We start from the raw sequence: 23,378 nt of genomic DNA, 5'->3' as shown, positions 1-23,378 counted from the left end.
AAGAATGGCCTCCAGCAAAGGGACTTGCACAGAGAAAGAGAGAGAAAAGGGCGAAAATTCTCTTTCGATGAAATGAAGAGAGCGGATCCAAAGAACAGCGGGGGATGGGGCCGAGGGAGGTGATCCTGGAAAAGGGCCCGAGGGGGCACCAGAGGGACAGCGAGGGAGGATGGGGTAGGGAACGGGGGCGAGGGGGAAGTGCGGGTAGGCGAGAGACTATTTCAAGATGCGGCCTCCACTAATAGCAACACACAAGCCCAAACGAGAACCTAAACACGCACACACGCTTCAAGCACCACTGACACCAACACGCCCCTGCTGCCGTGGGCAACGCACCGAAAAAAAGAAGGGGGGCGCTGGTATGAAACACAGGTGGCGCGCAGAGGAAAGCGGAAGGAAGAGAGAGGAAGTTCGAAGAAATAAAGAGCACAACACAAAGGGGAAGATCGAAGAAGCGAAGAAAACTACCGAAGAATATGCATAGACGGAAAGGCAGAAAAGGCACAGTAGGAGAAAGAGAGAGACAGTTCGGTGAGCGGCCGCGTGTAGGCTTGTCGGCGTATCTGTCCGAGTTGGTGCGGAATGTTGCGACGGCTACTTCGCGTGTACCTCTCTCCCTCTCGTCCTTCAGTCGGTTCTTCCTTTACGCTTCTCCTTTGTAATTTTTAGCTTTCTCTCTGGTTGTACAGCGCGAAGACACACACACACGCACGCGAAAGGGAAAGCAAAAAGTCACAGAGTGCTAAGAAGGTCGCCTCCCTCAGGAAGGCACGCAGACAAAGAGGAGATGACGGAAGGAAAACAGCGACAAACTTGGACACTGCTGCGAAACATAAACACACGCACACACACAAAGGAAGCGCAAACAATCGAACTGAAGAAAAAAACAGAGAGAGAGAGTGGTGTGTGCGTGTATGTGAGCAGAGGAGCGGAGGCCACAAAAGGGGAAGGAGGGAGAAAAGGGCTGTCACGGACGAGAACTGCGCAGTGCGTGGCAGCCACACACTAGAGTTTGTGGAGTGGCGAGAGCGAGGAAGGGAGTCGGAGGCAATGATCAGCTGCGCCTGTGCAATTTGATAGGTATCCTGTGTGGGTGGGCGCGCCTGCACGTGGGCTTGTCTCTGTTAACGGGCAAAGTGGGGTGCACAAAATCGAGTCTGGCCGGGTGGAGGCGAGGGTGAGAACAAATAGCCTCGAAGAGAGATCTCGCACCCAACGCGCTGAAGCGAATACGGCCTGTCGAACAGCACTATTCCCCACTCCTCAATGGCTCCTCTCGATGCCTTCCGCCTGCCGACTACTGGCGCAGAGAAAGACCCGTCTCTGTGTGAGACTTTATCGTTTCCACTTCTTTTCTATCCCGTGAGGAATAGAAGAACGGGGCAGATCAGCGATGGGGGTGATCGGGGGGGGTCGAGCGGAGTTCGATTAGGGGAGCAGAGGATTAGGCAGGGTGGGTGGGTGCGTGGGAAACAAAGGCACTACCGATGGGGGCCGCTAAGGGGGTTCTGCGCGTAACGAGATGCTCGTAAGGAAAAAACAGACAACAAAGAAACAACCAGAACAGAAAAAAAAACACCTGCGGGCAATGCGCAAAGCTGCAGGGGATGGGGGCTATCTCGTTTGCCTTCTCCCCTCTCTCCCTTCCTCTCTTTTTCCTGCCTATGTCGTGATTTTGCGTTTCTTCTTTTCTCTTCGTCGTTGTCTCTCCCTGTGTGTGCGCCGTCTCTTGTCGCTGTTGAAGGCGTGTCAATTAAAGCCAGCGCGTTTCTCTGCGTGCAGATGGCGAAGTATTTCGTGGGTGGCCTCGATGGGTTTCGGGGTTTCTTTATGATATAAAGATAGTTTTTTTCCGTCCCTTTTCTTTTCGCTCGGAGAGAAAAACGGCCTCTTCGCACCAACGGCAAATCGTCAGTCTTATTTTTTTTTTTGGTATTTTTCCTTTGGGAAATCAGCGCTATCGCATGAAGGGGTGTGAGACGGATGGGGACAATGAATGCGTCAAGTTTTCGCCCCGCGGAAATGTTTTCTTGCGGGCGAAGGAAAGGGTGCGCGCGAAGGAGTGTGACTGGGCGAGAGAGAGAGGCGGAGGGTGAGAAAGGTCACGATGAAGATCAAGAGAGAGAGATCCGCATCATGTGTGAAGGCGCCGCGAGCTTGCGCATCTGTGAGGATGTTCCGAATGGTGCCTTTCCAACGATCGCTTTGGGCGACGGAGTCGGGAAGGCGAAGAGAGAGAGAGCACGTGAGACAAAAGCGGCCCCACAAGCCACTGACGTGCAGCGAAAAAAAATGTCGAGCAAGTTGACATTGCACACGGGGGCCAAGGTAGAGAACCCACGTATTCAGTGTGCGTAATTCTGCAATACCATCAGTCGCGGGCCCCGCTCCACCGCCTCCCTGTGGCTACGCAACTAAACTCACCGGCGCATGAGCCCTTAATGTCATTGAGTGCTTACCTTTCTTCATTGCTTCTTTGGCCTTCTTTTCCTTTTCTTTGCTGTCTACCTCACGCTGGACTGAGCCATGAGGGGAGTGCGAGAAGAAGTGAGAGATTGAAAAGGCGGGAGTGCGGTGTACGCGACGTGCGCGCTCATTGAACGAAAGAAAGAAGAGGCGGAGAGGGGAGTGCGTGTGTGTGTGTGGGGGGGGGTCGGGTGTACTTGGCGGTTCTGCGCGCCACAAACACCAGAGAGCGCTTTACCTTATCCTTTCTTTCTTCCCGCACAGTTGATCGTTCGGCTCCCTTCCCTCACCCCTCTCCTCCTCCTCCTCTCACGTGGGGGGGGGGGCAGACATCTTCGCTTTCGCAAGGGTGACATAGAGAAGCAGAGAACGAGAAGGCAAAGAAAAAAAAAGAACAGGAAACGGCCGTGGGCACTCCGAGCCCGCGAGCAGGCGAGAGGGAAAAAGGTACAGGTACACCACCAATGAAAACCCCGCGGGGAGTACAAAAGCGAAACAACAAAAGAGAAAGAGGGGGAGGGGGGTAACAGAAAAGCAAAGAGGGGAAGAGGCTTCTGTATGATACAATAAGGGGCTGCTGGGCATGCCACACACACACACACACACACAACATATATATAAAGAAGGAGAGAGGGAGGGAGGGAGCCTAAATGGGCATCGGCAGGAAACGAAGAAAAATAAATGGCGGAGGAAGTCATACACGCAAGTGGTGAGAGAGAGGGGGGGGTCGGGTGGGTGGGTGGTGGGCGGAGGAAGAGACATGGACAACACATACGAGCGAACCGCCTTCCCTCGACAACGAAGAGCACGAGATGGTGGAGTGAAGGTAGCCCAACAAGGGGAGCCTCTCTCCCCCTCCTCCGACTCGCGCGACCACTTCTGCCACAAGTCTAACGCCTAGCAAGCCAACAGAGAAGAAGGGCGGAGCCGTCTTGTTGTATATTAGTAATGATGCAGTTGCATAAGGCGCCCATGTCCCAACCGCAAGCAGGCTGGCATTGCACGCGACGTAAGGCTCACGCTTCTTTCGTGTCTCTCCGCCCCTTCACGCTCCGCAAATTCTCTACACTGGTGCGTGCTGAGACCTCAGCCTCCAGCATACATCCTGCTTCCTCTTCCGTTGACTTCAAAGTTCAGATACACCTGGATGAGAAAAAGCCCACATTGACACTCTCTAAGCTGCACGCACTGCGTTAGCCTTGGCCTTCTTGGGCGCGGCGGCCTTCTTGGGTGCCGCCTTCTTGGCGGCCGCCTTCTTCTTGGGCGCAGCGACCTTCTTGGCGGACTTCTTGGGCGCGGCGGCCTTCTTGGGTGCCGCCTTCTTTGCACCGCTCTTCTTCGCAGCAGCCTTCTTCATAGCAACAGACGCAGCAGCGGCCATTTGTGAGTACGGCGGAGGGGGAGTGTGTGTGTGTGTGCGTACTGTGAACGATGGGGAGAGGTGGAGGGGGAGGGTAGATACGGGGCGAGACTAAAGCATACACACCAATGACGATGGACGGTGTGGAAGACGAGTGCTGAAAAGGGGAGCTGAGCGAGGGAGCAGTGAATGCGTCAAGGTAGGGAGAGCTGTGCTATCGAGTTGCTCAGGCGCGTGTTTCGTTGGGTGGTCGTGTTCCACACAGCAGGTGGGTGTCGGCAGAAAAGAAAAGCGCACGAGAGGCATCACAAACACACAAAAAAACGCAAAGAAAATGAGGTCCATGTGCGAGGAGAGATCAAGTTGTTCGTGGAGATGTATGGGAGAGGTAGAGGGCACAGAAATTGAACGTATGGGCAGGTCGTCCATGCGCGGGGTGAGGACGCTGACGAGGTCAACATGAAGCGCACTTCCTGGTGGTCGCGGGAGCAAGTAAAAGGCGACGGGGTACTACACATGTATCACATCCACACACACACACACACACAGACGTGCGTACAAGTGAAGCTTGCTCGATGAGGGGGCCGTGCGTCGCTGCCCCATGCCGCCCCCGGCGTCCAGAACCGTGTGAGTGACCACGCTTACGCGCAAAGAGAGGCACACAGAGCCATGTACGCCGGAAGAGAAGCACGGACGGCGGTAAGCAAGATTGTCTCTCCCGAAAATCATGGGGCACCTCTGCCCAGGCGTCGAGCCCTCTTTGGGATGCCGAGAACGCACGAGGCTGCCCTCCTGGCGCACGATGAGCGCTGACCTCGATGCACCAACGCCGTCTTGCGCCGTGTCCACCCGCGCACACGGTGACTCATGAGCGTGCACACTCCCACGCGGAGGTGCGCCAGTGGCCGCACTGTGCGTTTTTTTTGCGTTGTCTTCGCCGCCGTGACCATTTCCGTTCACGCGGTATTTCATACGTTCTCCTGTGCTCTCCATCGCCGGCGTCTACACACAGCAAGAGCGAGGCAAGGATGCAAGTTGCAACCCCACGGAGGGACATGCACAGACATATACACACACAAGGCTCACGTGCAAGCAGGTTCGCAACTCAACACCCCGTCACACGCGCTCGCGTTGTGGCAGGGGAGGAGGAGGGAGATGACGAGCGTCGTACAAGAGTCGCCGAGGGACATCGCACGACTACGAAACAAAAAAAAGGGAGCCACTCGTAGGCATTCTCACATGACACATGCGTGGAGAAGACGTGGGGTGAGAAATCAAAAGGCAAACGTGCAAAGCAAACGAAACAAACAAAAAAATGAATGACACTCCTTCGGGTACACAGACTCCGCCCTTACGCCCCACCGTCTTCCCTTCTCTCTTTCCCCCGGTCGTTCGCAACCTCCTTTTTTCTTTTAGCGTGCGTCGCGCGCCGTCTTCCGACACACCCCTCCTCGCTTTTGATTTCTCTTCCCACCACTTTACCACCCCCACTCTCTCTTCGCCTCAGGGGGGACTCTCGAGAGGAAGCCAAACATGAAAAAAAAAACGCCGCCGAAACGGGCAGAATCGTTTGGGCGAGAAGAGAGCTGCGAAAAAATGAAAAAAAAAGCGAAAGAGTCTATGTGGTCCGAGGGAGGGACGCACTGACCAATACTTAAAAAAGGCGAGGGAGGGCATTCCGGGAGTGGTGAGTGGGGGGGGTGAGGGAAGGAAAGGCATGAGAGCAACACAAGAAAAATGACGAAAAGAAAGGGTGCCCCAATGCATTGTGCCGAGGGAAGCGTACAAACGTAACCAAAGGGGAGGGGAAGATACACAGGCACAGCGATAGAGAGAAAGGGAAAAGATATATATATATATATTTGGTACATATATATACCAAATATATACAGGAGAGAGGCAGACATACAGAACGAAACTCCGGGAAAGAGAGAGAGGGAGGGAGGGGGAGGGAGGGAGGAAACAATCTCTATGGAATCGTCGGAACGGTGGGGGGAGGGGAGGGGGAGATCGGCTAAACATCATCGTAGAGGAAGCATACATATATATATGTATATATATATGTATAGAAGACGCACACGAGATGACAGAAGGCAGCGTACAGCTGATGCAGGCGGCGGCGTGAAACACGCGAGCGTCCCCACAGCGTACGCGTATGGTAATGATGCGGCGCACAGGCAATCCGTCAATCGCATCCCTACGCGCGAGTGAGCCGAGGAACGATGAAGAACACTACCGGCTACAACACAGACACTGGGGCGATCTCTAAGAGAGGCGTGAGGTGGCTTCTGCAGCGCCTTCTACTTTTTGCCAGCGGCCTTCTTAGGTGCCGCCTTCTTGGGCGCGGCGGCCTTCTTGGGTGCCGCCTTCTTGGCGGCCGCCTTCTTCTTGGGCGCAGCGACCTTCTTGGCGGACTTCTTGGGCGCGGCGGCCTTCTTGGGTGCCGCCTTCTTTGCACCGCTCTTCTTCGCAGCAGCCTTCTTCATAGCAGCAGACGCAGCAGCGGCCATTTGTGAGTACGGCGGAGGGGGAGTGTGTGTGTGTGTGCGTACTGTGAACGATGGGGAGAGGTGGAGGGGGAGGGTAGATACGAGGCGACGAAGAGGAGTGGTACAAGTAACAGTTGTAGCGAGGAATATTCGCGATGGGCCACGAGATGGTGAGAAGAGAGAGATCTAAGAAATGGTTAGCGCGTGAGAGGATGCCGCGATGCATCAGATTGTTTGGTGTGCATGTGTGTGTGTGTGCCGCGCACGAATGCGTCAGCGTGCGCGAGGGTGATGTGTTTTGTTGTTGTTGTTGCGATGGGGATGGCAAGCCCAAGTCGCGCAAGAAAGGGGGCAGGCGTACAAGGAAAAAACATGCGAGAAAGAGGCGTTGGGGTTACGCCACAAGAAATAAGGAGAGGAGAGAGGAACGGGAGTGGCAATCACAATGCGAAGCCGGCGGGGAGGGTGAGTGGGAACAGAGGAAACGCGCATGAAGTGATTGACAGCGCACTGGACGCAGGGTGGAACACTGGTGTATGTGTGCGGGGGGGGTATGGGAAGGGGGTCGGTGTGCGTTCTCTCCTCTCCATCACCCCATCTCCATTCACAACGCCCACGTAAGGTCACGCAGAGAGTACTCCTACAAAAAGCCCACGGGTCGAGTTGTTGGCTGATCTTCACGTCGCCTTGCCACACCCTGTCATCCTCCGTCAGACGGACGAAACACATACACACAGACGAAAAAAAAAGAGAAACGCTCAGTAGGCGGCGGCTGGAAAGCTGAGCCAGCACCTTCAGCGGGTGAAATGAGCGAGACCACGCAGGCCCACCTGCAATCTTACCCGTGCACACAGGCCTGAGGCGCTGCCGTGAGGCTAACCCGCGCGCCCTCCTCTGCAGCGTCTCTTGTCTGTTCGCTGGGGTGCCGGCGCACCACAGAAGCGAGTTTACTAATCGTTGGTCCTTTACCAGTGGAATGGCGGCGCCTTCATTTTTTTTCCGGATTCTCTTATGAGATAGAAGAACAAGAGAGAGAGTCGGGTAAGAGGAGGGGCTACTAAGACTACGGTGAGAGGATGTCTGAGAGGGAGAGAGGGGACCGAGCACTCCAGTCACGCCAGCACACGCATATGTGGGTGCTTGTCGTACCTCTCTGGGCGGTCCCGCCACGTCGCCATCCCCTTCGTCTTCCTTGCACTCCCTCCGTGCAGTTTCGGCGACGGTGGCCGCCGTTTGTCTGTATCAGGGAGAGGGGGCATGGGGTCGGGTATCGAGGGGGAAAGCGAGTGCGCGTCACCGCAAGCTGCACCACTGCCTCAGTGGTGATCGTCCAGGTGCGACCATACGTAGCGGTGGGGGTCTAGCACCAAGTCACGGGCGTTGTACTTGATTTGCATGGCTGGGTACTCGCCGATGCATGCACCGACTGAGAAAATGAAGAACATCCACCATGGATCGCGATTGAACTGGGAGAAGCGGCGCGGCACGAAGCCACCGAGGAACATGATGTTGCTGTGGCTATTGTTGGGGCTGAAAGAGGTGGGGGTGGGGGTGGAATTGCTGATGTCAGCAACACGAGGTCTTGCAAAGGGAGTGATCTCTTTCGATAAGACTGATACGCGTCGTTTCAGTGGCGTCGTAAACAAAGGGGGGGAGGGCAGAGGTTGACAGAGTTGTGGCCGGCCGAACGCAGCCGCTGCCATCACATGTAGAGAAGATCGTGCTCATGGCGGAAGAGGGTACACGACAAAAGGGAGGTCAGGGCGGGGGAAGATGAGTAGGCGGCAGTCGAAACTGACGCGCCACTTCTCCGCTCCACAGATGACATGATCGAAAAGCCATCAACAAACGCCTGCCGACGTACGAGTGGAATACAGCGCGGCGGTGGAGGGGCAAGGGGGCGCGTGAAGGTTGCGACACATGCGCGCCCCTCTAACGAACCTCAGCGACTGCCTGTTCTCTTGTTGCAAATGTGTGTGTGTGTGTGTACAACACTTGAAGTGGGCCTGCCGACGCGGCATCGCCATTCCTGGCTGGTGTGCGGGCGTCCATGCACTAGCAGCCCCTCGGCAGTACCGCTCGCATGGTGCCGCATGAAGTCGTTCGCACCCCTCCCCCCCTACGACTACGCGAGCGGGTCGAGAACCGTGCGTATGAGCTCTTTTGCACCCTGCGGGCTGCGCCGCACCTGCCACACGACATTCCATTCCGCTAGCGAGCCCTCCTGTGTGCGTGAGCTACTTGCGTCGCTGTCCGTGACGCCATCGCTGGCGCCGAGATGCACCAGTCGGACACGCATCATGCTCACTTGCAGCAAGTGCTTCAGCTCAACCTCTCCGAGCGCGCGAAGGTCGTTCAAGTGAACCGTCAGCCGATACATCGTGCCTGGTGCAGCACCAACATCATCGTCTACGGGAGCGCTTGCCGCCCCATCCGAGGAGGAGCCCGATGAGTCCGACGGGTTGGCCATCACCGCAAAAGCGCCGTTCGACCTGATGGAATCCGCTTCTGTGCGTGGGCCGCCCAAAGGGGTAAGCGGCAGGAGAGCCACCGTCGCGTTCTTCGAGGCCACATCTGCCACAAAGTCGACGGCAACGCCTAAATCATTCGTGGTAGGCGCTCCGCCAGCCTCATCACAGCGGCAGAACTGGAAGGTGAGCGAGAACGAAAGGGGCGCCGTCAACGGAGCCGAGGACGGGGCTGCATTGGCGGCATCATCCCCGCACGCAAGCAGCTTAAAGCTGTGCAGATGAACTGCTGGGCAAAAAGCGGAGGCAGCCATTGGGGGCGGGGGAGAGCCCGAGTGTGTGTGTGTGGTGGAAAGGGGGAGAGCCCAACAGAAAACTGGAAAAAGACCGCCTATTTCGCGTGAGGCAAAGGTGTGTGCCATCAAGCTCAGCGCACTATAAGGAGGGCAGGGAAGAACCCAGCGTAAGCAGCACGTAATGGGGAGGACATGATGGGGCGGTAAGGGGGAAGGGAGGGGACAAGCACATGCACTTGATCCAACGATGGAAGGAGGGGGGGGGGGTGGAAGAAGGAAAGAAAAGACCAGGGTGTGTGCATTGGAAAGAAATGTGTGAGATGCGGAAGATGGCCAATGAGCGATGTGCCTCGGCAACGAGAGGAGTAGAGACAAGAACAACTTCCTTTTCCGGGATCTGTGAACGCACACACGCACACACACACCATACTTGAAGGTCGAGGCGGCTGCTCTCACCTCCCACTAAATCCTCCTCTCTCTTCGCTTTTTTTTTCCAGATGCTTGCTACCCCTCCTCGAGCTGTGCTACTGTCCTCAAAGCACGCGCCGTGACAGAACAGCTTCCGAGAGGCAGAAGCGTAGTGTTCTGGAGGCCCCTTCAGCAATATATCGTCCTCAAGCGCATCTGCTGCATTGCTGTCGAGTCTCCTTGTGGTTACGCCAGATTTCTTGTGCGCTTAAGGCAGCGCGAACGTTATTTGGTGCGCATTAACAGTAAACGACGCCTCAAAACCTTTCCGACACTTCTGCTCGGAGTCCTGTACACAGTTCAAGGGACTCGAAAGAGAGAGGGCCACATGTGCACAACTTAATTTTCGCGCGAGTACGCGCGACGCCTAGAAAAGAGCCCCCCACCCCCTCGAAAAAGGAAAAAAAGCGGGCAATCATTCTGCAAGCGCTCCCCCATGAAGGCACAGCAAATAAGAAAAAGGAGAGGGGAGAGATACTCGATGGGGGGAGGGAGGGGGGAGGAGGAGAAGGAAGGCAGTGGCTGAGCAGCAGAGCAAAACTGTGACGTCCCACGTACCAGCTGAAACGGCGCCGCGCCGAAGAGGCGACCCGACTCTGGTCATGCGAGGCCGCGCAACTGCCGCTAGGGCATCACGATTCTCCTCTCTCGCTCACAAGCTCGACACCAGCATGGAGTGTGTGCGCTGCTCGCAGTAGCGAACGGCGACGGCAACCACTACGGTGGCCGTTGTGATGGCTATGAAACGATTAAGGTTACGCCAGAACATCGGGTATGCCACCTGATCGGGCAGCGCCTGAGGACCCTGCATGCCAGGAAACATTTTCACCGCTTAACTGTGAGGGAAGGGAAGGAGTTATGGGGGGCTGCGTGTGCAGAGAAGGAGGCCTGATCGGAAGAGCAAAAGGGGGAGGGAGAGGGTCCGTCTTGCTCCCCGATGCCGCAGGGCGACTGCTGCTCGCTCGCTAATATATATATAATCTTTGGGCGTATGTGTGTGTGTGTGTGGAGGAGGGGATGGAGGGGCGTCCGTGCGTCTCTTTTCGCTTCACGTTTCCCTTTTCCCTTCTTCAAGGGCTGATGGGTGACAAAGAAAATGGAAGCGCAAAGGCGCGTCTTGCCTTACCGATGGGCAACGGAAGATATCTGCCGTGCGACGATGGAAAAATGAGTTGATGCAGGGCCTGACCGGTGCGGTTGTCACGTACGCGTGGACGTTCCTTACGAAGGGAGGGAGGAAGTGAGGCGCTCGCGTGCGAGTGCCGTCGAAAATAGTAAAAGAAAAAGGGGGCCAGCAGGAGAAGAGGGGACTCCGTAAAAGCAGTGGTGTATTTTGAAGGCTTGTCGAAGCGCCTACAAAGAGCGTGCATCTTCGGCCATGGGGCTCAAGAGCGACATCCGAGAAGGATGCGGTGAAGAGTGAAGCTGCTGAGAAGCGCCAGCCTCCCTGGCGGCGCCATTCAATCAAAGTGCACTCTTATCATTGAGCTTGGATACGCAACCCCCGTGCTCCCGGTGGCCCGCACGAAACGGAGCCAACCAAACAACACCAATTCACTTCGCAGGCCGCCGAGGGGTACATGAATGCACACCAGACAAATCTCTGGACGCGGGCCCTGAGCAGACCGATTCGATTCACAGTGGCATCGCCAGCTGTTGCTGCTGCTTTTTTGCGCCTACCCCCTTTTTGCTTTCATTTTGGACGGTGCCCGTTGTCTTTCTACTCTCTGCACCTCCTCACCCTGAGGAGGTGAAGGGACGCGTAGGACAAGAGAATGAAGGATCAACACACACCGCAGAGTGACAGAGGAGACGGAACCGGCTGGAGCAGGAAAGAGCGGGCACCGGGAAGGGAGCGGATCGGACTAGCCAATAAAGGAAGCAGAGAACGGGAAGCGCAAGTGTGTACTGGGACGCACTGCACGAGCCTGACCTTTACGGCTCTGTCTTTGTCGGTTGCGCTTTACTCGTGCGAGTGTGCATGTGTGTGTGTGTGCGTGTATTTCCGCTTCACGCCTTAGCTGCAGTGCCAGATGCCCTCACTCTCTCCATGAAATTCCCTGCCACCGCGCCCAAGAGATTCGCACGGATGCCGTTAGGGTGTGCCGGAGGGGGTGTCCCGTGCCTGCGCTGTTGCTTTGCCTCCTCCTGCAGCCCCGTGGAGGCTGGCGTGCGCCATTCGCTCTTGAAGGGGCGAAGCTCGCAAGCTGGCGATGCGATATCTGCTGCCGTGGGACCCCCCCTCTCGCTCGCTCGCTGTCTGGGCACGTGGGTTTGGTTCCCACCGCATCCTGGGCATACGAGGAGGAGCCACCCATTGCGTGCACGCCTCCCAGCCCGTATGCGTATACCGACCTCTTCGCACGTGCACAATGCCCCTTGGAACAAGAAAGCAGGGAAGAGGGGAGGCGCTTGGCCTCGGTGCCCCCAAAGGTCCTCCCGCAGTTGGATTGGGGGAAGGGTTCAGTCCGTCAGCACCGCAACAAAGAGCATGCAGGAGCACAACCGCCCATCAGCACCGGCGGCAGCAGCGATAGCGAAGATGCACTCCATACAGCTGCCAAAAAAAGGGTATCCTCCCATCCGTAGCCCATCCAGCGCGGTGTCTGTCTCGCTGTTCCGTCCCCCTCCCCTAGCAATGAGCGAACGGGCGAAACGGACCGGGTAACGAGAGGCCTGAACAGCACCGCAGACACGGGAGAAGAGGTGCGCCTTGCCGACTGCCCATAAAATTGAAACAACGAAAAAAAAACATTTCGAACACACATACATACACTTGCAGGCACCTTCATTCAACGCACATTGGGCCTCGGCCAGCAGCCCTTCCCCCTCCTCCTCCTCCCATGTGGCTAACAAAGCCACGACCCCGGGCGCCTTTCATGCGTGGAAATCAAAAGGTACAATGTCCCCCCCTTTTACGTGCTGCTCGTCTCGTTGTAGAGAAAAAAGGGGGCGCGCGCGCGGTTCGAACATCCTCTTCTACCGTGCCTCACCTTGGCTGGTGGCGCACGCGCACGCTCCTCCATTGAGAGCCGAGAAGCACAGCCAAAAAAGAGCTGCAGGAAGCGATGGAGGCGTGAATGCACAAGCATGCTGCCGCCTCCCCGCCCAGGGCAAAACAAAATGCTGACGCACGGAGAACAGCTAAAGGTAAACGGCGAGTCGAAACACCCCGCCTCCGCAAAAATCGCCCAAGAGCTTCCTCTTCCTCCCTTTTCTCCGAAGCATTGTGCAACGACCCTCGGCATTACACGGCATCGCTTTCTCCGAGCAGGCAGAGGCTCCCGACAACTGAGGACACAAAAAAAGAGAGGGGGAAAGGGAGAGATGCCTTCATGCCATGTGTCATGCATATATACACATGTATATACATCCAAAATGTATATTTCCTGTAGGAATAGTGGGGCACACCGAGAGGCTCAAGGGAGAACCCTCCCCCAGAGGCCTCAGAGTCGCCGTGACGCAACAGGCACAACGATACCTGCAGCGACGCGGGCCGTGGCGAGCTGGCGCCAGCACCACTAAACAAATTAAAAAATGTGTTCATTAAAAAAAACAAATGAAGAGAGAACGTACAGCGCAGCCCTCAGCACACCGACTGAAGCACGCATCGGCTGACGTGCAGCTGTCCACAGCTTTCCACAGAAGGACAGCTGCGCCAACGAAAAAATGGGAAGGGGTCATGAGGGTGGTGAGAGCATCATCCGTCGCTCTCGGGCACCTCTGCTGCGGCGCGAAAAAGGGGGAGGAGGGGGGAGGGAGGCAGTCGCCGCCTCTCCCGCGGCCCTCTTGGCCTGCCCGCCTTCCTCCTCACTCCACAGTCCTACACCGAGCCGGCGCCTGCATCGGCGCGACCGCACGACTCCCTCGACTGCTCCATCTCCGCGTTTGCGGATGTCCGCAGAGGAAAAGCAGGAGTGGGGTTGGGGGCGCGGCGAAGGGGGTCAGCGGTGGAGGCGGAGCGCTGGGAAAGCCCGCCGGACTCCAGCCGCGAAGCACAGCTCAGCTGACCTGTAAAGAGGGGCCAGCGGCGCGCCAGCGTGTGCGCGTGTGTATTTGTGTCGTGTGGGAGAGGCAGCACACACACACACACACACGGCAGGCAGCGGCCGGCCCATTACGCGGCCTTCTCCTTAGGCGCCACCGCAGCCGCAGCCTCGCGGGCCTGCTTGCGCCTCCGCACCTCCTCCTTCTCGTTCACCAGCACGAGCTCCATGCCGGCGTACCCGGCCTCCGCGCGGTGGCGGTAGAACAGCTCCTTCAGCGACTGGAAGTACGCCTCCGACACGCGCCGCACGTCGTCGGGGTTGTTCTCGTCCGCGTCCTTGGGTATAGTAAGCGGCGGCCCCACCACAAGCGTCAGCGGCGTGCGGAACGGCACAGGCAGACCAAATCGGCCAAACGGAATCATCGGAACTGGAAAGCCCAACAGCTTGAGCGAGACCCGCTGCATGCGCGGAAACTGCAGCAGCCCCAGCACGTTGTTCTCCCCAAAGCACAGCAGCGGCACCAGCGGCACCCGCGATGCGATGGCGAGGCGCACAAAGCCAGTGTGCTGCGTGATCAGGGTCAGCCTCCGAGCACTCACCTCCGTGTGCAGCATCTCCGCCTGGCCACCTGTCACGATAAGGACGCTGTTGCCGCGCGCCAGGCTCGCCTCCACAGAGCGCCGGCTCACGGACAGGGCACCAAGGCGCAGGTTGAAGTCGCGCAGCAGCGGCAGGTTGAAAACGACGCTCGCGATGTGCGTCGACACATAGCTCTTCGCGTTGACGCCGATTTTGCGGGCCCACTCCGCCGTCAGAGGGGCAAACAGCGCCGTGCCGGGAAACACACCATGGGGGTGGAAGGAGAACAGATACTGCGACGTGTCGTCCCGCATCTGCACGGCGGGGTCGTCCACAATCACGCGGAAGTCAAAGTACTTCACCGCGTCGGCGAACAGGAAGCTGCGCGCAAACTCCGTGAACCGCATGCTGCGCTGCAGCCCGGTGTAGGACGGCTTGCCCGCGTACAGCGGGATGTACCACAGCCACGCGCCCAGCAGCGCGCAGTCGAGGACGTGCACGCCAAGCGCGCGCACCATCGCCAGCGACAGGCCGGCATCCATCAGCTGCACGCACATCTGGTACGTCAGGTAGCCGATCATTGCGTACACCGAAAGCCTCATCGCGAGCCGCACCTGCGCCAAGCTTCCGCCGATGCACATGGCAACCGTGCCGCATGCAAGGAACAGGGTGCTGTGCCGTGGCACAAGCAGCGACGGCAGAAACAGCACGCTCCCAGCGATCAAGGGGAGGCCGTACAGCGCCCACGCCACAGCCGTCACGCGCACCGCCACCACGAACGGCGGCACACCGACATTCGTCACGTACGGAACGACAGACAGCGCCAGCGTCAGCGCGGTGAGGGCGAAGCAGATTGGCAGGTAGGCCTCGATCACCTGCACCAGGCGCGGTGTGCCTAGCTTTGCGAGTCGGTATGCGAAGACCCACATCATCAGTTGAGTGAGGTAACCCACGAAGAGAGCTGCGGCAGTCTTGAGGTCGCTCCCCACTTTTGCTGGGGATTCGGAAGGAGACGTCCTCACCGATGACCCGAACGGCGGCGCACCACCACCTGTCCTCCAGGTCTTGCTGTGGGAAGGCGGCATCAACGTCTCCTCCGCAGTCATCTGCGGAGTGCACTTCATATATGGGGAGATCGGAGGTTGCTCTGGGGCGCAAGGTGGTTTGAAGAGATACATATACATATGTATGTATATATATTCCTCGGCGTCTACTCCTGTGTTTCTTCGCAAGGGAGGCCGTGCAGACGGAACACGACGCTAAAGGCAACGTCCGATCGTAGAAGGCACCCTGGGCGAAGAGGGAGAGAGAGTGAGAGCGCGCGCGCACTGAAGATATGAAGACGATGGCGCGCGTGTGTCTTTTTGCCGTTTTCCCCTACTAGAAAAAAGGGTCAGTGTCGGTGAGAAAGGACCGAAACGTCAGCAGCGTGCTCTTCCTGTGCCTCTACCTGGCAGTTCCAGACGCTGGTACACTTCATCGCGTCTGCACGTCACTTCTGAGTCCGAATCATACACACGCTGGCAAACGTTTTTGCTTGCAAGCGTTTATTATTCTCTCTGGAGCTTTATTGCCCCTCTCTCGGCATCGCAAGCTGCCCCAGACCCCCTCTTCTCACCATGTCGTACCACCCGGTGGGCCCCCTCTTGGGGTCGCCCAGGTCCTCCCCCCACACCCTGGGCGCGGTGTAAAGGTCAGCTGCAACATTCTCCTGCCACAGTGCAACTCCGCCCATCATGGGGATAGCACCAGCGCCTCCACCGTCGCGGCTCGCCCCGCCGCAACGCCATGCCAGCCGCGGTCGCTGGCATTCGTGACGCTGAGCCCTACCGGTCCTCTTCCTCTCTGTCGTGGGCACTTGACCTTGTCACCGCCGTGAGTGGCTCCACGTTGACAGGGAGAGCGAGAGACACCACGCGACTTCCCTAGCGAGAGTCCGTGGGGACTGGGCCCTTCCGATGCTGCGCATTGAGTTGTCAACCCCCCTCCCCCCGCTCCCCACTGTTCCTGAAGGAAAGACGACCAACACCAGACAGCGCGGAGGGCAGCGATACCGCCGAGAGCACGCGCAGGCATGCTCAACACATGCCAGACAACTACAACAAAGGGCGGGAAGAGAAGCCGAAAAGCGCAGAAAAAAAAGCAGTAAACAAGCGTGGGGCTCAAGACGAGAGAGGCCATCGGGGAAGGGGGTGGGCAGAGAGGAGGACAGCGTACATCGGAGCGTCGAATCAGGCCCGCAAACACGCACAAGTGGTGCCGGTGCGAGGCACGAGAAAAAAAGAAGTGCGGTTGGCGTCAGAGGATGGGAGAGGAAGCACATGGAGATTACTGTTAGCGGGGAGCACCGGACGCGCACACCCACGTGTCATGATGGCACGCCTTGAATGAAGGTAACACGTCTGAGGGCTCTGCTACATGCACTCGATCCTCGCCGATGTTCGTGATAGCCGCGTGGCGCATTGCCAGCTCAACACGCATACCTCTTCCTTTCTCTTCCCCAGACCCGCAAGACATCTCCCTCACATACTGCCTTGAGAGTGGAGAAGTTTGCACAGCTGATGCCGCCCGTCACGTGAGAGAGGCGAGGCCGCAAACGCCTCCAGTCGTCTGCACTCAGCTGCGGTTCGCTCGCCTTCTTGCCCGCCTCTCTGAAGATTGTTTTTTTATTATTTTCGCGCATCGCACGTCCTCGGCTGCTGCCCAAGCGGAGAGCGGCACGCAGGGCCCCTCTGCACCGCGGCGAAGGAGGAGAGCTGAAGAAGCAAAAACGGCGCGTCCTCCTCTAAGCGCAGGCTGCCATGCGGTGCCGCTTTTCTGCGACGTCGGATGGTGAGCATGCGATCATCCGACCAATCCGTCCGCAACGGCGATGACGGTGGTGTGCGGCGTGCGTGCGCCGCGCAGACACTATTGTCAAACAGCTTCGATAATACCCCTCCAGGGGCGATGCGGCCCCGGCAAATAGCTTGCCATGTACTTTCTTGCAGCCCCCTTCATGGTGCGCAGACGGCCGTGCCATTCCCATCAATGGCACACCTCCTTTCCACAGAGGCGAGGCGGGCAGGCGAAGGGCACGGTAATGACCCCCCTCCCACCGGGTCGTATCTTTCAATTTTGAGTAGTGGAAGCCAGTGGCGAGCGAGAACAAACAAAGAGGCGGAAAGCGTGAGTCAGGGAGCGCGTAGGCTTCGCCGCTGTCGTGCGGTGCGAGTCGTGGTGAAAGGCGATCATAGAAAAGGGAGGAGGGGGTACCCTCGCCTGCTTTTTATCGAGTGAACGGGACCCTCATAACTCAGTTAGCTGTGCGATGCGTCGCGTCTTCTCACGTTTGTCTTCATGTTTGCCTAAGACGAGATGGTTTAACACAGGGGGACACGTATTGGGAGAGAGAGGGAGGGAGAGCACTAAACCTGCTATGGGCTTCTGGGGAAGGGGGTGGGGTCGGAGAGGGAGAGTACGGTGACCTTCACGTGAGCGTGTGGTTTCGTGTGCGTACTCGGACCGGAAAAAAGGAAAAAAATGACCTCAACTTCAGGGAAAGATGAAGAAGTCGATCGAGACGCCCACGAAAAAAAAGATATGTGCATGCCGCTCTCTTTCTTTGGGCCGTTGTGGAAGTGGGGAGAAAGTGGCGGGGAGGATGGGGAGGCGAGGGTTGAGCAACCAAAGATGCTGTCCGAGAGGGAACCAGAAGAAACGAAAAAGCAATCATAAAAAGGCACCAGGGGCGCGTCTTTACACTTATCAAGCACACGGACACACCAACACACACACACAAACACAGTCAGAGGAAAAGAGAGGGAGGGAGAACGCTTGTGCGCCAGCTGTGCCCCATTCTCGTGCAAGGCATGCCGTACAGAAGGCACCGCCACCATCTTGAGTCGCCTTCCTCATCTGCACTCCCTTACCTCTCGGCTAGCTCACCGAGTACTGGGCGCACACCCACCAGTCGCTGATTCATCGACGCACCGACACCCACACAGGAGTGTGTGCGCGCCGCCATGGGCGCTGGCTCGGCAAACTGTCTTCCCTCTCTCCTTCTTGACGGCTACTAGGAGCGCTCCACGAGGTACGCATGGTGCAGCAATGCACACGCATGCGCAGCATGGTCCCAGCGGGCGAAGAGCTCGGTAATAACGAACCGGTGCACACACACACACACAAGGTGAAAAAGAGGCGGGTATGTCCCCATATTTCCTCTCACCTGTGAGTTGCGCTGCCCTTTCTCAGCTGCCGATTGCGCTCCTCTTCCGGTTTTCGCTGCAGCTCTCTGCTATCCGCCTTGCATCTGTCCATCACATGAGGATGTGAGTGCGGTTTTATGCATGTGTGTGTGCATCTCAGCAGCTGTGGCATGCTCCACCCCTGCGCCCCCAGTGCGGACACTGCACACACACACACATGCACACGCACGAGCTACCATCTCCTGAAAGCTCACCCATGCAGTCACCCTCACAGGCGAACAAGACCGCATCGCGACAGAAGCAAGAATAAGCAAAGCCGCGCTAACGCAGAAGTGGAGCGGAAAAAGTGCAGCAGCACCAGCGCTTTCTATGAGCGGCAGCGAGGGTGCATAAACGCTCACGTGGAAGGTTGTGAACATGTGCACAAACCCCTCTTGCACCATCTCGACCGGGGCGCACACAGATGCACGCAGGTGCGCATACATATATAAATCTACAGAAAACACATCAGCAATGCGTAAAAATGAAAGTAAAAGAAGGGGGTACAGATACAACAGAGAGAGAGTGAAACCTGACCGAACGGGAGGGGGAGAGGGGGGAAGAGGATTCGCTCGTCATCATCGCTGCCATACTTAGAACACGTTAACAGAAACACTTGTGCCTCTGTGAGGGAGACCGAGAAGGGCAGGGTGAGGAGAGGGAGAAAGAAAGCCCCGCCCACACGCCGCAGTACAACACCGCAATACATTACAGGAGAAGCAACAAAACAAAAGCAAGAGAAAGGTCTCGGGAACTTCATTCGCGCATTCGTGTGATGCTGCTATCACCCGCGCATCGCATTGCACACCGAGTCGCACCGAAGCGGTGACCTTCTCCAAGAGCGCGGAGTCGGCGACAGAAGTAGCGACAAAGAGAGAGAGATGCTCTCTCGAACCTGCAGTAAGGAGGCTAACGCCGCAGCTTTAACAAGCTGTCTCTTGCCACTGCCTTCTCACCTTCGCTTTGCTGCTGAAGCATTTGGGTATTGATGGGGTCTCGCTGCGCTCCGCCATCCCGCTCCTTTAGCAATGGGCCAGAGGGTGACGGCATCTCCCCCCCTCACACTCAGGGGATTTCCCTTCCGTCGTCGTACGCTTTTTCGGCCACCGGCACGCCAGCGAATCAGATGCGCACCCAGAGCACCCACGGCTGTATGTCCTGGCCGTCGCGAGCATACCGCCGTGCCACCGAAACACCCCTCTGCACCTGACACCTCCCCCCGCGTGCTTCCACGCCCCTCCTTTCGCATGCGTGCGGCGCGATCGGCGCCACACGGGCCCGGGTGCAGCGCGCGAATCGGCCCAGCCGCGCCGCGTCGCCAGGGCCCTCAGCCTCATCGCGCGAAGCGGCGGCGTCTGGTGTGCAGGCTGCAGGGGGTGACCCATCCACACATTCCACGTGAGCCCGAGGCGAAAGTTGACCAGCATCAGGTCGGGACGCGCTCTCAGCGACTCTGCCGTCCGCCTGCGTGCCGCGTGTCGCCCTCTGTCGCAGCACACCGCGGCACCTCACAATGTGGTGCCGCCGCTCCCCACACCGGAGTCGGGAGAACTCGGCGCCGTGGCTCGGGCTGCTCGCGTCATGCGCTCCACCCCCCCACCGCCTGGGCCGCACCAGCCCGCCTGGCCGAATGCGGGTGCTGCCGCATGCGTCGCTCACGTGCTCTATGGGGTTGGCGAGGGCGGATACCAACGCGCCCAGCTCAGCCATCACCCGTGCCTCTTCTCGCCCTCGCGTGCCTTGTTCGGGTGTGATGCACCGCAGCGGCTGCGCCTGACAACGCGTGCGCGCAGTGCTCGCATCCGTGCACCACGGGGCCGGCCCTCTCAGGACGGCACTGCTGCCAGCAGGCGGGCCCGCTGCCTCCATCACCCACCTCGGTCCATATCAGCGGGGCCGTGCCTGGATGGCTCACCCGCATGCGCCGCAACACACGCCGAGCGCTGCCGTGCGTCCGTCGCGGCAGAGGCGCTCCCGCTGCGGCCAAATCGGCATGCCTGCGGCAGCAATGGGCGTGCCACCCAAAAGGGGCTCTTCGAGAGACACCCCTCAGAGCAGAGAGAGCCCACGCCTTGGCATCTGGAGTGAGTGTATGCGTGTGCGTATTGGTGGTGGTGTGTGTCGGGGGTGCGCAGCGACGGACACAGCCCGCGGGGGAAGCGCAGCGGGCGCAAAGGAGGGTGCGTCGTTACATCAGTGCGCACAGAACTACAAGGGGAAGTGCGGTGTACTTGGAGCGTCGAGCAATCCGCGAGGCTCACGTGGTCTATTGAGCACAGCGCCGGGCGACACGGAGGCGAGATAGGGGGGAAGTGGCGGGACGCGATCACACAAAACGACTGCGCACACACCGGCGTGCAAACGAAAAGCCTTCGCACCTTTCCCTTTCCTCCTCCGACGCGTTGCCCGCCAATTTCGATGGCAGACATGTGCGTGTGCGCGGCCGGTCACACCAAAAAAAATCGAAAAGGGAGCGGGCCAACAGAGGGGAAAGCGTCATGGGTGCGGTCACACCCACGAATCGGCTTCGAGGACGGCCGAGCCCCCTTCAAAAAACTTCCCACATGGCCGAACTTCATGTCCACCTATGCCGAGCCAACGACGCAAAGGCACCGAAAGGTGGAGGAAGGCACGTGCGCCAAAAGTGAGGTGATGGTGGTGGGAAGGCGGGTGGCACAGGGTGATGAGAGCACGCACAGGCTCAGAGCATCCTACCCTCAGCCCTAAGCCACCCCTTTTCGCCTCCTCCTCCAAACGCGTGAAACACCGACGCAGCGAGCGACCGCAGACGAGCGAGACTGCCTCGCCGCTGCTCAGCTGACCACCCCATAGATCGAGGCAACCGTGCCGAATACAACGGAAACCACGCCGGCAATCAGTAGCGAGTACGTGGAGAGGTAGTGTAGCCAGCCCACCTCCTTCAGACCCCAGTTGCCGGCGTACATGCTGTACAGAGCTGGGAAGATGAACCCCAAGAACCCACCGGAGAAGCTTCCCACAAGACCAAAGACGATGTCTACGCTTGGTATGAACAGCCCCAGCACAAGCGCGAGCACAGAGAACCCGGCGCAGATGGCAGCGTTCAGCCAGAACGGTACCCTCCGGATGTCCTTGAATATCGGAAAGTGCCAGCTGAGGCAGTAGTACACCGCGTCGCGCGACGGTTGCATGCAGATCGCAAACCCAACGCACATCTTCACCCCGATCCCGACGTACGCGATTGCCACAAGCACGTCGCTGCGCACGTTGTAGTACCGCAGAATGGAGTCCGTCACCTGCTCGCCGAACTCTAGGTACCCGAACACGCCCGCGAGGATGTACAGGGCGCAGCACACGACTTGGCTGATCGCCATGTCCTTCGAGATACGCCCGGGGCTCGGCTTTGGTGTCTCGCGCGCCACCTCGAACACGTTTGTCTGAGCAAGGAACGCGAACAGAATTTTCGAGAACCCCACAATCGCGTTGTTGCCACTCTTGAACATCTGCGGCTGATGGATCGGCCGCCCGTTCTGAAACCCGTTCATGGCCGAGTGGATGATGATGACAATCACGAAGTTTATCATGCACGACACGCCAATGATCGAGAAGTAGCGCAGCGAGTTGATCTCCTTCGGGATCGACAGCGGCAGCATCACGCACGCCCATATTACAAACACAAGCAGGCGGTTGCCCCGCGTTGATCGCACGAATTTGTTCACCGTCGGGTCGTCCGTCGCGCGCGACAGCAGGTCACCCGTCGAAATCACGTACGACACACACGACCCAAAGCAGAACATCCACATGTGAAACGCGGCGAGATAGTCCCAGCCGCGCCCAAGCAACCCACGCGCAAGCGCCTCGTACGAGTACAGCCGCCGCCCTGTCTTGTCCGCCGCCTGGATCATGATGTACACCGAATACACGGTGCTCAGCGTGATCAACATCAGCACGGCGATGGACACGACCATGCCCGTCGCCTGGAACACAGAAGGCAGTGCGATGACACCGGAGCCCAGGGTCACCGCAGCAAGGTTGTACGAGTTCGACAGCGTCCCGCCATGTGGCACGGCCTTGTTCAGCAGGTGTGTGAGCCAGTTGCGCGGCCGATATTTTGCCGCGTCTGCCGCCTCATCCGCGTCCGGCGTCGGCGACGGGGACACCATGTCCTTCGTCTGCGCCTCGCTCACCCTGTTTAGCTCCATCACCGCGTCATCGCTGAAGGACGCGCCATACTCGCTCACGAAGGCCATCTGCGCGTCGGGGGAGTGAACACTCTGAGTCATCGTGCAGGCGCAGCCAATGCCGTCTGCCGACTGCCGTCAGTGAACGAAAGGGGGCAGAGAGCAAGGGGGTGAGAGGTGTACTTCAGGCAAGTCGTCGTCTGTGCAGTGTGTGGGAGGGGGAGTTCAGTGGGTGCAGTGCAGCAGCCAGTCCAATGGTAGTGAGAGAGGGGGCGGGCAGGGGGGAGGGGAAGGGAAAGCGCGCGGGGGTGTATTATCGGTGCGGCTTGGTCAGCAGAATGAATCGATGCGTCGAAGGAGCCGGACCTGCGTGCATGTCTATGCACGGGAGGCGAGGGAAGCCCCAACACAACGAAGGCGATACGAGATGTAGAGAGAGAGAGTGAGGAGAAGGAGGTGAAGCCGGGGAGCGGTGCACAACGGCAGCTGGGAGCCATGACGTCAAGGGGCCGTGCCCGCCGAATCGCTCATGTGCGACCGACACCGAACGGTGAACCGGCGCGCCGCCCAAGTATTCCTCTTCCGCGTGTGCTCGCATTCGGCGTGACACCTCTGTGCTTAGGCACGAAGGCACTGTAAAGATCAACGCACGCGCAAGGAAAGAAAAGCAGGAAGGGAAGAGCTTTGAGGGGGGAGGAACGCCTTGCTTGTGATGCGCCGTGTCATACGCCAGCGAAGAAGAAGGGAGGGGGCACGGAGGAGGAGGGAGCCCACTCCCCGCTATGGCTGGCCCGCGTCCAGCACACACATCTCCCTCAGCGGGAGGGCTCCCGAAGCGAGAGTGACTGGAGAGCGGCAGCCCTGCAACACGACTGCC

At 58.4% G+C, this 23,378-nt stretch overlaps 3 protein-coding genes across 3 annotated transcripts; all 3 read right to left on the bottom strand.

Annotated features, from left to right (window-relative positions):
- Window positions 1–7,631: 7,631 nt before the first annotated feature.
- LSCM1_03509 (uncharacterized protein) lies at window positions 7,632–7,820 on the bottom strand (the record flags this gene model as incomplete). Its single annotated transcript, XM_067321051.1, has 1 exon — window positions 7,632–7,820. The coding sequence occupies one exon, from the start codon at window positions 7,818–7,820 to the stop codon at window positions 7,632–7,634; it is 189 nt and encodes a 62-aa protein (XP_067177661.1).
- A 620-nt stretch (window positions 7,821–8,440) lies between these two features.
- On the bottom strand, window positions 8,441–9,097 carry LSCM1_03508 (uncharacterized protein; the record flags this gene model as incomplete). The annotated part of the gene is made up of 1 exon (XM_067321050.1): window positions 8,441–9,097. One exon carries the CDS (start codon window positions 9,095–9,097, stop codon window positions 8,441–8,443), a length of 657 nt encoding a protein of 218 aa, XP_067177660.1.
- A 4,567-nt stretch (window positions 9,098–13,664) lies between these two features.
- On the bottom strand, window positions 13,665–15,239 carry LSCM1_03507 (uncharacterized protein; the record flags this gene model as incomplete). The annotated part of the gene is made up of 1 exon (XM_067321049.1): window positions 13,665–15,239. The coding sequence occupies one exon, from the start codon at window positions 15,237–15,239 to the stop codon at window positions 13,665–13,667; it is 1,575 nt and encodes a 524-aa protein (XP_067177659.1).
- Between the last annotated feature and the right edge of the window lie 8,139 nt (window positions 15,240–23,378).

The sequence above is a fragment of the Leishmania martiniquensis genome, chromosome 27 (assembly GCF_017916325.1).
Source record: "Leishmania martiniquensis isolate LSCM1 chromosome 27, whole genome shotgun sequence".
NCBI classification, from domain to species: domain Eukaryota; phylum Euglenozoa; class Kinetoplastea; order Trypanosomatida; family Trypanosomatidae; genus Leishmania; species Leishmania martiniquensis.
The sequence above is the reverse complement of the archived record's forward strand: the minus strand, read 5'-3'. Positions and strand labels throughout refer to the sequence as shown.